This window comes from Akebia trifoliata, chromosome 6 (genome assembly GCF_017979445.1).
Source record: "Akebia trifoliata isolate Shusen 1 chromosome 6, ASM1797944v1, whole genome shotgun sequence".
Taxonomy (NCBI): domain Eukaryota; kingdom Viridiplantae; phylum Streptophyta; class Magnoliopsida; order Ranunculales; family Lardizabalaceae; genus Akebia; species Akebia trifoliata.
Genome location: NC_141380.1, coordinates 5,008,608 through 5,024,736, shown reverse-complemented (window position 1 = coordinate 5,024,736; position 16,129 = coordinate 5,008,608). Strand labels below are relative to the sequence as shown.

The following is a 16,129-nucleotide window of genomic DNA, read 5'->3' as shown; positions in this document are numbered from 1 at the left end:
TAAAAAGTGGTGAATTCAACAACAAATATGTTGAATTAGACAATAAGAAGTGGCGAACTCGACACTGTGATGTGATCTAGATTTTTTATTTTTTGTTTTGTTTTTTCGACTTCAATGCTTGGTAAATCTCTTCGAAATACTTAAAATGTATATATATTATAATTGCAAATCAAAAGTTATGATGTAATCATAAAAAAAAATTAGAATATCAACTTCATTATTCATTTTTTTTAATAAATCATCAAAATAAATAAAAAATACATATAAATGTTCAATTTAAAATTATATCATTCTCCATTCGTCATTCATGATCAAAGATCGTCGAAAATGATCTTAATCATCATTGGAAAACCTAACTATGTGAAAAAGATGAGAAAATGATAGTTTGGGTAATTAAAAAACATTATCACATGAGATGAGGTCCAGGGACCATTTAGAAAGAAAAAGTTTACTGCATAGACTAATTAGATATCGTCCAAAATTCAGAGACTATTTAGAAAAAAAACCCCTATCAAGGTTCTTTGAGTAATTTTTCCTAGCTAAAAAACTAGCTTGGTAAGAATAAAATGGGTAAAGAGTGCAACCCACATGACTTTTAAAAATATGGGTAAGCTAGACATCCATGTCCTCTAACTTGTTTTTGCAATGAATATTGTTGAAGTGACCTCTAAATTGGACCTCAATCACAAATCCTGATGTGAAAGTGTATGGGAACCATTTATGCTTTTCTCGACTCTTTTCCAATATGTCAAACCAATTGAACTATGGAAAGGCAGTAGATGAATAAGTAAGTCATGCTAATGAAGTGCAATTTTAATTATAAGAAATATCATAAATAAAAGAGTCATGATACACTACCGTCCTTGGACACATGTCAATGCACAAATAACTATAGATTTCTAAAAAATCAAAGGTTTGATAGCCCAACGCAATGTTTAACGCATGTTGTCCATCATTTTTCTGAGAAAAATGCTGAAGTGACATTAAAATTGACATCATTTGGAATAATTTTGATGTGGATGTGTGTACAAACCATAGACAATTTTCATTGAGATACGAGTGAGAAGTATCTATGGTTCTGTTCACACCAATGTCCCAAACGACGTAAATTTCAATGTTACTCTTAAAGCAATGTAGTTTTCTTTATTAAAAAAAAAAAAAAAAGCTGGCGGTGCAATCAGGCACTTATTGGTGTGCAACTAGCTGGTTCCTAAAGTTATTTGGAAATAAGTGACAATAACTTTCTTGTCAATCACGAAAGCAAATGACGCGGGTAACCCTACAAGTAAACGAGAATACGCGTGTGAATCTTAGGGCATTAATGTAATTTACATAGAAAATAAGTCTATATATACGTGGACGCGGAATGTAGCGCAAGTAAACGAGAGGGTTTACTGAGGTTGCTGATAGAAAGGCTGAGTCTAGGGTTTGGTTTAGGGTTCTTGAATTTGCTGTCTTTCAGACGATCAAGAAGGAGAAGATGATCGAGGTGGTGTTGAACGATCGATTGGGGAAGAAAGTGAGGGTGAAGTGCAACGACGATGACACCATAGGAGATTTGAAGAAGCTAGTTGCAGCCCAGACTGGGACGAGGGCGGAAAAGATCCGAATTCAGAAGTGGTACAACATCTACAAAGACCACATCACTCTCAAGGATTACGAGATCCACGATGGAATGGGTCTCGAACTCTACTACAATTAGGTTTGTAATTGTTTCCCCTTTTATGAATTTAGGTTTCTTTTGTATTGTACTGTCTTCAGTTTTTGAATCGGATTTAAATGTTTGTTCTTCTGTTATTTTGGAGTTCATGGTTAATTACACAGTTTCTATAAATAAAATCAAATATATTAATTAATCCCATTGAAGGTATTTTTTATTATTATCTAAATTCTTTATTGGTCAAATTACTATTATTTGTAGTAATCTTTGGGATAAGGCTTTGATGATGATGAGGTTTCATAAGCAAGATTTCATTGAAAAGTATTTTGACCACGCAAAGTGGAAGTTCTTGAGTTATTTGTTATGGAGATTGGGCTTTAGTAATGTTTGGAGAAGAGGGATTGTGAAATATATTTCATCTGTCATTTTGAATTTTTATTAATTGGAATCCGATCAGATTTATCAAAAGTTTTTGGTGTTTTGAGACTAGAGGATCACCACCTACACCCCTTTCCTATTGTTAGTGGGGGTGAAGGCCATGGATAACATGATTTCTATATGAATTTCTAGAAGCAATCAAGATGATTTTGAAGCAAAATTTGGTTAAAATTAGAATATACATCTCCATTCTGCAAGTGATAACATAAATTATTTTGAATGCATTCTTAAAGCAATTTATAGAAATGTGAGGGGTCTGTTATGCTATTTTGCAAGGGGTAATTTTATTTTGGGTGCATCCTTTGATTAATTTAGGTATAGGTATACTGATATGAGCTTAAAATGGGTTGGGTTCAGGCTGGATATGAGTATAGTCACGAAGTTGGGGTTTGGGAATAAGTTGGAAAGGGAAAAAATTGAAATAGTGTTCGGATAATGTATTTTTTTTCTACTTAGTGGTGTTATCATTTATATCATCAAATTTTACTTTAAACTATAAGAATAAATGGTCTGCGAAAAAACCCTTTAAAATGTGATGATGAAATCACGTTTTTTTGTTTAAATCACGACTTTTTCAAAAAGTTGTGATTTAATCACTAGTCTTTAAAATCGCTATTTAATCACGACTTTTTGAAAAAGTCGTTGACTATGGAAATGAGTATATCCATTTCCAATTTTTATCCTGATCCAAATCTGAAATTGAATCCAAATCTAATTTGGATCTCACTAGCTAAAATCATATCTGAACCATTTTGCTTTCACTAGACTCGTATTTGGATCCGATCTGATTGAATTAATTGATTTGTGTCGGTCAGGTTGGATAATTCCAAACCATTCAATGTAATTTCAAGGAAAATTGCTAAATGTGTGGATAAAATGTGACTTGAACTGAAGACCTCTTCCTTTTTGGAGGGAAGCTTTGGCCACCGTGCTCAACGCATGTTGGTTGAAGAAAGATACCTTGAAAAATGTAACTTAAGAAGTAATATATCATTCGGATATAGGTGGATATAGGGATGGATCTGTATCCGATTTGGATCCAACTTGGGTCAAGGGACATCAACCCATTTTCGACCTATTTTTTAATTCGGATATATACTTGAAGGAGCCAAACCCACTAAATTCGGATAAAGATCACTTAGATTTCGGATAAAATCCAACCCGTTTTAAGCATTATATACTCGAGATTTTTATGTTTTTTTTTTGAATGAGTGTTAAATTAGTAGTAATTAATTTGAAAAAGAGCAAACTTTTTTGGTGGATGAAATAGAAAACCAAAGTTTTGTCGAAACTTGAGGATGTAAAGTTTGCAATTTGTGGGCTCTCTTTTGGGGCCAATTATGGATCAAAATTGATTTGGGATCTAGTGGGTGGAGAAGATGGATACGAAATTGGTTTCGTGGAAGACTATATACCTATCGGAAGGGTGTGGAATAGTCTAGAGTAAGTTGTTTGGTTAGCCTCTATATTTTATACCCCTTTTTTGAATTTCAACTGTGGTGGTGAATATCATAACGACAATAAGGATTTTACTTGGTGGAACAATAGGGATGTGAAATCTAAGTTTAACTTGGTCAAATGGGAAAGTTTTTGGCCCCAAAAGGAATGACGAGTTAGGAACTCAAAGTGTAATATTAATGAACTTTATTTATTTATTTTGTTGTGAAAATGGTGGTGAAGATTTGGGTAAGAGTTATAGAGGAGAATGATTGTGAAAACAATTTGGCTGTGAATCATTAGGATGAAAAGATGTAGGCCTAGAGGTTTTTTTGAATGTGGGATTTGGAAAGGAAGGTCTTGACATAAGAGATTGTTTTAAGTCTTTGTCGGAGCCGTACAAATTCTTTGCCATATTCGTGGTTTGAGAACTTGTACCCTAATATGAACTTTGACTTGAATATAAAGATTATCTCGAGGAGGAAAGTTTGCACTCAAAAAGTCAAGAACGACAATACGTATATCCCAAGTAACTTGCATTTGATGATGTAGATTAAGTGCATGTGCTCAAAAAACCTGACGTAGAGGAGACGTCATTAGCGAATACCAACACGCGTGTCTCATACGAAAGACAATTCTAATGGAGTCAAATCTCATGGTGACAATGCATGATAATTATGATTTAATGAGTAAAAACAATTTCGAAAAGATTTGAGTTTAGTAAGATTAGAAACGATCAATCTTTATATAAATGGAGAGTTTTGAAGACAAATGTGCGCAATTTTTCATCTTAGACTTAATTATTTTGTTGAAATTTCTATTGATTTGATCATCGAAGTATGATCACATAGGTTATATGATGGAGAATGTTGGTGATTGCAAGATGAAGAAAAAAGATGATCAAGTCTTCCCTCTTTTTCTTCATCTTGTAATGTTGGGTGCAAATTTACGTAGGTTGTTACCCTAACCTCTTCTCTTTCTTCTTGCAATCATAGTTACCTAATTTGTCAACTTTTTGAAGAGTTACGATTAAATCACGATTTTTTTTTTCAATTTAATCATGACTTTTCTAATAAGTTAACACGGACTTTGTGATTAAATCATGAACTTCGTTATTAAATCGAGAAGAATGAACCAAAAGGTTATTTTGATATTTTATCGATGAAGAGTAAGAGAATGAGTATGGCATTGAATTTGTTGATTTTGGTCAGGGAACCATACAACCATTCCTTAACATGATTTTTTTTTTTTTTTCAATTTTTTTGTTGAAGTTTTTAAAAATCTCTTTTGTGGACTTATTCCTAAAATCCAACTTGGTGACTATGCTTACAATGTAAGGTACAATTCAACTTTAATTGTTACATTGTCACCTCTTTCTTATGCACTTATCAATTCTCGATTGTCCACCTTGTGATTACACTTCGACAATTAAGTCAATAGAAATTTTGGTAGAGTAACGGGGTTTTGGAAGAAAATTGCATACCTTTGCCTTCAAAACTCTCTTTTTATAATAGTATATAATTTTTTATCTCAATTGAATTCATTTTTTCAGAATATTTTTAATTGTTAAATCTATTACAATTGCTCTCCACGAGATTTGACTTCATTAGGATTGTTTTTTTACATGTGGGACACGTGTTGATATTCGTTAGTGACATCTCCTCTATGCCAAGTTTCTTGAGCATGTACTTTTCTATATCATCCGGCTTAAGTTGCTTGGGATGCACGTAATTGTTGCACTTGACTTTTTGATTATAGGCTCTTCTATGAATAATCTTAAGATTCACGATAAAGATATGGTCTAGATATTAGTTCTCTGAGAGGATATGACAGTAGTCCTTCTTTCTCCAATTAAAAGTCTTAAGCAAGGTGATTAGATTCAAGTTTGGCTGACGTGGTAAAGTTAATTTTTGGGATGTTGGTTGTTTCGTGTAGCCTTGGGATTGCAATTTTTTGTGGAAACATGCCTAAATTATACATGGTTAAACGGACCAAGGTGTTGAATTTTTCATTGTTGATTTTTTTTCTTTGACTGGTCGAAATCGCTAACTAATCTGGGGAACATAAAAAATTTCGATCCTGAGTCGTTGAAATTCGATTTTTAAAATTTGGGGGTTTTGGGCCGTCGAATTTCCCAGATTTCACGTAGTGAATAGGGTTGTTTTTGGAGAAAAATGATTTTGAATAAGTTTTGTAACAACTCATTTGGATGGGAAAGAGGTAGGTCTAAAGTTTCTTATGTATAAGTAGTAACCAAGTCGGAATACAACTTTAAAATGGCAAGTGAAAACTTTAGAAAATGGAATAGGAGCGGGAAATGAGAAAAAAATGGGAAAATGATAAATATTAAATATTAAATATTATGCAAATTTATAATATGTACACTTCTATTCTAATTCTAAGTTTCAAATATATTTTTGATGAAATAAATGCTATTGAATATCAATGTTTGATAATATGTTTCTACACATACTTATACATTTTATGATGCTAAAAGAAAGTCTACCTAACAACACATTTTTTGAGCAAAATAACATTATTGAAAAATTTAAAATAATCATAACATCAAGACATTATCATCAAAGTTCACATTAAACAACATTTATAAACCAAGACCACAAAAGTTAACCTGGGTCATTGTTACTACTACTACTACAATGGTTATTGTTGATTTTTTTTTTTTCGTGTTTAAAACATGAAAACTCATTTCTTTGAACAATTACATTTTTGTGTCGTTTTAATGATTATTATTATTAGAGGTACCAAACACATTTAAACAATACTTTTTTTAAAGAATAGTTTTGTGTCTATGCTTATATATATTGGGATATGTGTCCTTTGGTGAATACACAAGGTGAAGGAGAACTTCAACAAGAGGATTGAATTCGAGGTTGGTATAGGTGGTAGAATTGGTTTATGTGAAGATGTGTGGTGTGGTGTACCCTCTTCGAGGTTCTTGTTTCTCAATATAGTTTTTAATTTAATAATGAAAAAGAAGTAAAGATCATAAAGTTTTGTTAATTGTGTTGTAGAACTTGGGATTAGGAAGGAACATGAATGAATTAAAGCTCCAACGATGAGATTAGAAGTGTGGAACAAAAGTAGTATGGTAGAGGATAAAAAAAAGGGATAATTATCAAAAAAATACAAAAAAAAAAAGTATTTATCAAAACAAATCCAATTTTTAAAATATTTCAAAAAAGATACAAAATCGGTCTTTCAAAGACCGGTTTTTCTCTCTCCTCAAATTTTCTCAACACATTCTCTCTCCTCTAATATTAAAAAAAAAAAATGAAATTTTTTTAAAACCGGTCTTTCAAAGACCGGTTTTTATCTCTCTTCATTCATTTCTCTCACCATTTCTCTCTCTTCTATTATTTTAAAAAAAACAAATGAATTTTTTTAAAAAAAGTTTTTCTCTCTTCATTCATTTCTCACTCTTTTCTCTCTCCTTTAAAAAAAAAACGAATTTTTTTTATAAATTTTTTATCCCTCTTCTTTCATTTCTCTCACCCCTTTCTCTCTCCTATTATTTTAAAAAAAAAACGAATTTTTTTTTAAAATTTTTTCTCTCTTCATTCATTTCTCTCACTCCTTTCTCTCTCCTCTATTATTTTAAAAAAAATAATTTTTTTTTAAAGTAATTCTTTTGGAGAGAAGAGAAGAGAAGAGAAGGGTAAAAGAGATAAGTAAAGAGAGAAAATTTAAAAAAAAAATTTCGTTTTTAAAAAAAAAAAAAAATAATAGGAGAGAGAAAGGGGTGAGAGAAATGAATGAAGAGAGATAAAAAATTTAAAAAAAAAAATTCGTTTTTTTTTTAAGGAGAGAGGAGTGAGAGAAATGAATGAAGAGAGAGAAAAACTTTTAAAAAAAAATTCGTTTGTTTTTTTAAAATAATAGAAGAGAGAGAAATGGTGAGAGAAATGAATGAAGAGAGATAAAAACCGGTCTTTGAAAGACCGGTTTTAAAAAATTTTCATTTTTTTTTAAATATTAGAGGAGAGAGAATGTATTGAGAAAATTTGAGGAGAGAGAAAAATCGGTCTTTGAAAGACCGGTTTTGTATCTTTTTTGAAATATTTTAAAAATTAGATTTGTTTTGATAAATATTTTTTTTTGTTGTATTTTTTTGATAATTGTCCCTAAAAAAAATCAATGCAATTAGATTGCAAATTTCATGATTAAATTGAAAAAAAAAAGAGAGGAGGGAGATGACTAGTCCAAGATGATACACTAGTAAGAGGAGACTTTGATGAAGATGATGGTTATCATTTTATTGGTGAAGCATTAGAGAAAGATGATGACATTGGATGTGATAATTTTGATTGGTTGATGAATCATAACTTAAATCATAATTGTATTTAAAAAAAAATATTTGGACAATATAAACTTTGAATGTGTTGTGGACCTGATGGTTACTTTTGTGGATGTATGGATCATATCAAGATGGGTGGAGGGTTTGGTGGTTAATGTGGGTTTGATGATATGATATGGGAACACTACGTAGTAGGGAACAATTACACAGTTCTTAACTCTTGACCTTTTCTTTTTTGCAAATTTTTTTCCTCCGACTTATTTTTGAACGTAGAACTAATGACTATGGCAGGAATAAATGTGTTGGAAGAAAATTGTTGAGGTTCGACGGCTGAAAGGAGAAAATAATATTAAGTTATTGGGGAAATTATATAAAAAAATCTAATAAAAAAAATATTTTGCAAAAAAGTAATAACTTTTTAGAAATTACCAAAAGGAATCTAAATCAGTCCTTTAAAGGTTGAATTTTTTTTAAATTAAAAAATTAAAATTTCGGCTATTGAATAGTTTTAAATTTTTTTAATTAAAAAAATTTAAAATTTCAGCCCTTAAATGGTCAATTTTTTTAATTAATTTTTATATAAAAAAAAGTCAATAATTGCGGCTGTCACTTTTTAAAATTTTTTTTTTCTGGCACTTTAGGAACGGTTTTCAGTTGTTCCTAATGCTCTAGAATATTTTTGTTTTAACTTTTTGCAAAATATTTTTTTATTTATAATTTTCCCTTTGTTTAACCATGTGTTTGACCCCACATGTAGACGACAAAATGGCGGGATAAAATTTACATTTCGACCGTTGATCTCAACTACAAAATAGAGAATGAGTCTCAATAAAGATGGATCGTTGGATTAGATTGCGTGACTGAATATTGACCATGCAGTCGTCGGTGATCGAGTGTTTGTAACCCAAGGTTAAGGGGTTAGAAGAAATTGTGTTGTGGATAGGAGAGGATAAATGATTCAAGAAAGGTTCAAAGTGCTGAAAATATTCTGGAGGATTAGGAACAGTAAAAAATCGTTTTAAACGTGCTAGAAAAAAAATAATAAAAAAAAGTGGTGGCTGTAATTGATGACTTTTTCTTTAATAAAAAAATTTCAGCTCTAAAAGGGTCGATTTAGGTTCTTTTTGATAATTTCTACGAAGTTGTTACTTTTTTTCAAAATATTTTTTTATTAGATTTTTTTTTTTTTTTAATAATTTCCCCTAAGTTATTCCACCATATGGTTATGCGCATACAAGAACCGTATCTCTAGTATCAGAGTAAGTAGGAGTTGGTTGAAAGATGAAAGTCAACTTAGGATAAAATGATGGAGTATTATGACAATCTATATTGAGAGCAAGAAAAATTAGACCTTTTTTGGATGGTCTTGAATTTCAACAAATTAGTCAGATTTAAAGATGTAGCTAGAAAGACCTTTAGAGGAAGAGCAAGTATAGACCATTGTTATGTAAATTGATAGAAATGAAAACTGGGCCTATGTGGTTTCATCGTGACATTTTTCAAAGAATGTTCAGAGATAATTAAAGATGATCTTATGATGGCCATAATTGTTTTTTTTTTTTTTTTTTTGTGGAGGATGTATATTCTTAAATTGTGCCAAGTAGTACTTTTGTGATATTTGTCCAAAAAGAAAAGAGGAACCAAAAGATAATTTGGACCTTAGGATGATAAGTTTAGTGGAAAATTTCTATAAATTAATTGTAAAATTATTGGCCTGCATGTTTGAGTATGTCATTCCCTAAACTTTTAGTCGGAAGTAAGTTGTGTTCATAGGAGAAATGTAAATTCTAGATGGTGTTCTAATTGCAAATAAGTGCATCAATCTAAGGAGGAAAATGGGGAAAGGTCTCATCTATAAGATCGACATGGAAAATGTTTGTGACCATGTAGACTAGAAGTTTTTGGATTATCTACTTCGGAGGTTGTGCTTTTTTAATGTATGGAAAAGATGGTTATGAAATATTTCATCCATATTATTCTCACTTTTGATTAGTGTGAACCAATTGGATTTTTTAGAAGATTTCGGTGTTTGAGATAAAGAGACCCCTTTTCTTTTCTTGGTGGCGGCTAAGAACAAGAATAAAGTGATTTCTATACCAGTTTCTAGAAGCAACCGTGATAGTTTTGAGGTAAAAGTTGGTTGAACTAAAATTATTCATCTCTTTTTTGCAGAGGATACCATAAGAGTTTGGAAAATGTGTGCCCCCCCCCAAAAAAAAAAAAAAAAAGAAGAAGAATTGATTAGTGGACTTCTCTTTCCTATGTAAATTTTTTGGCAATTTGGGGAGGAGGGTGGTAGTTTTTGGAGGAGAATAATTCCAGAATAGTTTGGTTGCATTATTTATGGTAGACCTTTGTGTATTGTGTTGGGGATGAATTTTTTGTGCAATTTTGGATTAAGAAGGAACCTGAATGAAATAAAGTTACAAACCAATTCTTTGAACGATTGAAGTATTGGATATGGGGCAGGTTGTCCTTGGAACAATTTAATAAGAAAATTAATGCAAAAGGTGGATTTCTTACTATCTCTTGGCTGGATGAAATATGTCGGAGCAAAATGCCAAGGTTTGTGGTTTGGAAGCAAACAAAACATACTAAGTTTATCACTTGGTGACTAATGCTCACAAAAGAACTAAGGGCCTGTCTAGAAGTAGAGAATTGGGGATAAAAGTTGGCAACTCACATAATATTCTTGCATGTTTGGAACACCTAACTTTAGAAAGTTATTTGTTGCCAACTCTTCATAATTCATTTTTTTTAAGGAGTTACAAGTCTATAAAAAGGGAGATTTATACCTTCTTATTAAGTGAGAGTTGATAACTCACCTTATATCCTGATAGAAGAAAACAAATCATCCTCATCTGATTATATCTATAAGATATATTGATAGAAACTCGAACCCAACCTTTGCCAAACATCTTTTATCCTCCAAATAAATAGAGTAATCATACTAGTGGGGGATAGTTATGCATTGCTGGATCTACACCACTTGATCTTGGGGGCTAGAAAACCCAAATAAGGATTTATACCAATCCAAGGTTAATCTAAATTGACAAGGTATTGGAGTTGGAGTTGCAATTCCAGCCTAAATTCTCGCAGGCAACCAACATTGGAGTTGTAATTAACTCTCACCATGTACAATTCTCAAGACTATAACTTTGCATACCAAATGGACCCTAAATATATCTCTTGGATTAGTAAATGAGAGTTTGGGTGGAGGAGGGAGGAGAGCCAATTTAGGAATGGAAACAAAATCATTTTGGCAATCTATGTTTAGAGCTAGAAAGATCTAAACTTATTCTAGATAGTCTCGAAAGGGGTCATCTTGGCCTATTGTTTGGTTTTTCAATAAAATCTTGCACTTGTCCAAAAAAAAAAAAGGAAGCTTGGGTCATTGTTAGGTGAATGGATTGGGAGTAAAGCTCCAAGCTCAATGGCTTCACCTTAATGTTTTTAAGAGAATACATGGTGGTTACTAAAGATGATCTACTCAAATAACTAAAGAAGGAAGCATTCTTTGTTTAGGGATGGATTGAACAATTTTGTGCTCCTTGCCCCCAAAAGAGAGAATGGAAGATAATTCAGACATTCAACTAATAAGCTTGGCGGGAAGGTGCTACAAAATAACCTCAAAACTATTAGCATTTAGGTTTAGATCAGTCCTTCCTAATATTGTTAGTCCATACCAAGGCTCCTTTGTAAACGGAAGGCAAACCCTAGGTGATGTTCTACTTGTTGAGTGCATCTATTTGAGGATGATCATAGGGGAAATGGTGATGGGGACATCAAAGCTTGAAGAATAATAGATTTTTTATGTTTATTTAATTTTCTGTTTGAATTGTTATTTTTATGTTTTATTTATTAGCCTATGGCCGTAGTATAATGTTTAGGGGTAATTTGGTAAGTTTATGATTTTTTTAATTTAAGTTTATGAGGGTTGGAAATTTAGAAGAGATTTAATTATGATAATTAGAGTTTTATTACTTTCTTAATTTGGTATTTTAATTTTATTAGGATTCTTAGAGATTTTCTTTATTTATTGATTTTATTATGGTTTATTGAGAGGGGGAGAGAATGGATAAAAAAACAGAAGTGTTTTTTTGGTTTGAATGTTGTTGTATTCAACGTGGTTGATGCCATGGAAATTATTGGGGTAATTAAAAGGTAAATATATCGTTTTTTTTATAATCTTTTTCTTATCCTCCATCTTCTTCTTTAATTCATCTTTTCCACAACTTTTTTTATATTATTTGTGAGAATAAGAAACTATCAATAACTTTCTAATCCTTTTAAGAAACCAACCCATAAACTCCATTTTCTTGATTTTTTCAAGAAATCTTGAATTCTTCAAACAAAAAAAAAAAAGGACAGGATCTTTGATTCTTGATTTCTTGAAACACCTTTTCCTCAATCCTTTCCCTATTTTCTTAACCTTTAATCCTTGACCCAAGGCCAAATCCTTAGTCCAATTTCGAACCTAGATTAACTTGGGGAGTATTTACAACCAACTAAAACCTGTAAGTTGTAGGACTATTTTGGGGAGATGAAGCTTTTGGTAATGTTTGTAGGAGATGGATTATAAATACGTTTCATCTGCATCATTCTGAATTTCAATTATAATGGGAAACACAATCAATTTTTTATATCTCGGGATTTTAGACAAAGACATCTCTTAACCTACTTACTATTCTTGGTGGTGGCAAAGGTCATTGTCTATCTCACCTTCTAGATGTTTGGACGGTTTTGAAGGAGTAGGTGTAGGGGGGGCTCTAAGATTACCCATATCCAGTTTGTTGATGGTACCATGATTTTTTTTGGGGGGTCTATTAATTGTTTTGGAAGGGTGTCTTGATTACCGTAAATTTGAATCTCAACCCTTTTTTTTTTTGGGGGGGGGGGGGGGGTGGGGAGGAGGAATAAAAGACTAAGGTTATTTATAATGGAGGAGCTCAATGTCTAGTTGGTTGGATTCCCAGATCTTTCCAAGAAAAGTGTTACGAAGAGAAAACCTGTATTGTCAATGAAAATAAAAAATGAGTTATGTTTGATAGATAGAAGATTGATTTGAAGGAACATCGTCAAATCTCAAGGTTCTAATTTTTCACTCCAAGAAATGATTTGGATGGGTTGTTCATGGGATCATATGGCTTTTATAAACTGGGGTTATTTATAATGGAGGAGCCCAATGCTAGTTGGTTAGATTCCCATATCTTTCCAAGAAAGTGGTAAGAAGAGGAAACTTGTATTGTCAATGAAAATAAAAATATGAGTTATGTTTGTTAGATAGAAGATTGATTTGAAGTAACATCGTGAAACTCAAGATTCTAATTTTTTTCTCTGTTCATGGGATCATATGACTTTTAGAGAGATTAGACTTGGTATAAGAAATAGAAGATTGATCGATCATTTCAGAAAGTAGGATGGTCGAGGTTGAGGAGATCTTGGTCGGGGCTTTTTCTTTATACATCTTATGTGCTTGATAGTGGATAAGGGTTCACCTTGGATTCAGATTTGAGGTTTATGATTCTACAATCAATATATCTCAACGATTAGTTTATGGGGGAGGTGGGTGACATAGAATCCTTGTGTTATCTATTGCTGTGCATAGGTGGGATTTTAATATGATCAAGCTCGTGTTCATGGTTCAGAGGGCTTGTGGTCCAAGAATGATCCATAGTGTTGGTATGGTATGGCACAACACATGGGTGGAGCTAGGACTATTGGTCAATGGGGGCTAAGTGCTAATGATGGTCAAGTGAGTTTCCTTGTATGCAAATGTTGAGCTTGTCACAACATTCGATGGTTAGCCAATATCTCCATAGGAGTGACATAAAATTCAAAACTTAAACCATAGATCTAGGCTTGTAAACTTTTTATTTTTATTTTTTATCAGGCTTAATATCTCAAAACTTTATTTTCTTCAACATTAAAATCTCAATAATAAGTAAGGATTTTTAGGGAGTTGAAGATGATGGATTTTGGCAAGAAACCCCAAAACATCATTTCTATACTCCCAACTTTTTTCAACTTAATTACGAAACTTTTTCGAATTTATTTGAATTAACCAAATTAAATGTTCTCCAAATAATTATTGAATCTGAACTTTGTTACTATATTTCTTGAAAATGAATAAAGGTAGAAGGTGAGGCCCTTAAATTCATTTTTCATTAATCTGGGGAGATCGAGGCCAATGGATGCATGTCGTCAATTTGAAAAATACTGGAAAGTGAGGACCCTTAGCTAAAGAGAGCTGCTATTGGCACCCAAAATTTTACTTATTAGACCCTAATTTCTTAAATTATTTATCCCACCCCAATTAAAGATTAAAACACATGGTTTGGCTCAAATTATTATCTCAACATTACAAAACAATGCAACACTTGATCAAACAATTTTAGAATAAAAAATGGAAAATTGGCTATGGAGATTCCGCGTGGTCAGAGAATCATATAGACACCAAGGGGTTTGAAAGGAAAGTCGGTTAGAAATCTTGCATTGTTGAATCTTGAATTTTGATTCTGGAAACCTCTTTCTCGCAACCCTTAATCCGTACCCTACAAACCTCAACCTTAACCCTTTCCCTTTCATTTACGGTATAAACTTAAATCCTTGATCATAATTGTAAAATGTTACAATTAAATCCCACAACCAAGCCCTTGGGGTTTAACCTAAACGTTTGAGGTAACCCTGCTGTGTCACAAATCCTTACCCAAAATCCCCAACCCCCCAGATTTTCGTTTTCTTCCCTCATCGTCATGCGTCATCCCATACCGACTCCAACCCAACCAATAACATTGTCTAATCATAGACACAAGTACTGTGACCATTCTACCTTAAACTATATAAATACAAATGTTTGAGAGATTGAGAGGTGATTTGCAGGAATGTTCCAGCGACCACTGACTTGGTTTAGGCGGTTACTTGGAACGCCGTTCATGATCAACGCTCTCACATCTCATTTGTCATCCACCTTCGATGAAGACTTTATCCTCTTAATATAGGTCTTGAAGTTGTGAGAATTGCTATGTAAGACTAACTAGTCAAACTAATTGACCATTATTTTATAGGATACAAAAGTAAGTATAAACACACATGGTATTTGTATGACAAAAAGGGAAAAAAGAAAAGAAGAAAAGAAAAGAGAAAACCTATAGTGTAGGTACCTAAATTTAGTGGACATTTAACTACTAATATCACATTGATTTGAAATGGTAAGCTTCCAGTTTGCACAACAAAAAATACACGATATTATAAATTGAATGCCTGATTGTTGTCGCATTGGCCTATGCCATGATATTCTTCTGTTTAATTTCCAATTTTATTCTGTAAACGGTGATTGGTGATAACTTTTGGTCTTCCTGTGCATATACACATTAACTTCTTCCTCGGGCAGATCATTTTTGTAGCTTGCATGACAGAAATATGGTTCACCTCCTATTTTTACTTCCAGTTATCATTGTACCAATCTACTCATTCTGTACGTGCAAAACATACGGTGGAATCTGGGCATCATATTATTTGGTAGGAAATCTCTTGTGTGATTAATCATCAACTAATTCTCTCTTGGACGACAATGAGGGTGAAAAAAAAATGCCATATTGAACAGGAAAGATTAGTAAATCGGTTAACGACCCATGAATGACCATCCTGAACCCAAGCTTACATGCACTGTTTCTTCCTGTCAATTGTACTTTTGTTTTATTTATATGTATCAGTTAAAATATGCCTTTTTCCTATGTTCAGTATCTCATCAAGCGTATATGCAATTTTGGGTTCAGGTCTAGCATTGGGATGTGGTTTGGCCGGTGAAAACAAGTATCATTTCTTTTATACACTCTTTTTACTATTTCGGCTTTCAATGTATAAACATAATTGTTACCGATAAATACTTGGTCAAATGTGTAAAGGTGGTCAACTACTACTACTACTGAGGACTTTTGGATACTATACCATATACTATGTGGTGTGGAAATGGTCGATAATATGTTCTGTTTTCTTTGCTAGGGGATTTGTTTAAATGCCATGATAAAGAAAGCTTCATATTGTTGAAATGCACTTTTGAAACATTCATGTCATATTCTTGGTTATGGTGCCCTATGTCCTACGGAACCATTTTGGATGAAGTTGTGTAAAACATGCTCTTCTACCTATATTAATGGGTAAGTGAATCTGAATTGGAACGCAGAGTTTGATAAGCAGACCACATTATCCTGGAATCCATTTCGAGCCAACTGAAAACAGAAACATCTAAGTTTTTATACGAATTAAATTGAAGGAAA

The 16,129-nt window shown here is 32.4% G+C and overlaps 1 protein-coding gene across 2 annotated transcripts; it reads left to right on the top strand.

The window, feature by feature from the left end:
- Positions 1–1,360: 1,360 nt before the first annotated feature.
- Positions 1,361–15,901, top strand: LOC147399801 (ubiquitin-like protein 5). Of its 2 annotated transcripts, none has more exons than XM_086445311.1 (2): positions 1,361–1,702; positions 15,594–15,901. In XM_086445311.1, the coding sequence occupies exon 1, from the start codon at positions 1,481–1,483 to the stop codon at positions 1,700–1,702; it is 222 nt and encodes a 73-aa protein (XP_086301437.1). In that variant the 5' UTR covers positions 1,361–1,480; the 3' UTR covers positions 15,594–15,901. The 2 variants fall into 2 exon arrangements, with proteins under 2 accessions (XP_086301437.1, XP_086301436.1); XM_086445310.1 differs by having other exon boundaries at positions 1,364–1,702; positions 15,629–15,901.
- Positions 15,902–16,129: the final 228 nt, after the last annotated feature.

What these genes read in the sequence shown, in the direction of transcription:
- LOC147399801 (XM_086445311.1), top strand. Translation starts at nt 1,481, where the DNA reads ATGATCGAGGTGGTGTTGAACGATCGATTGGGGAAGAAAGTGAGGGTG.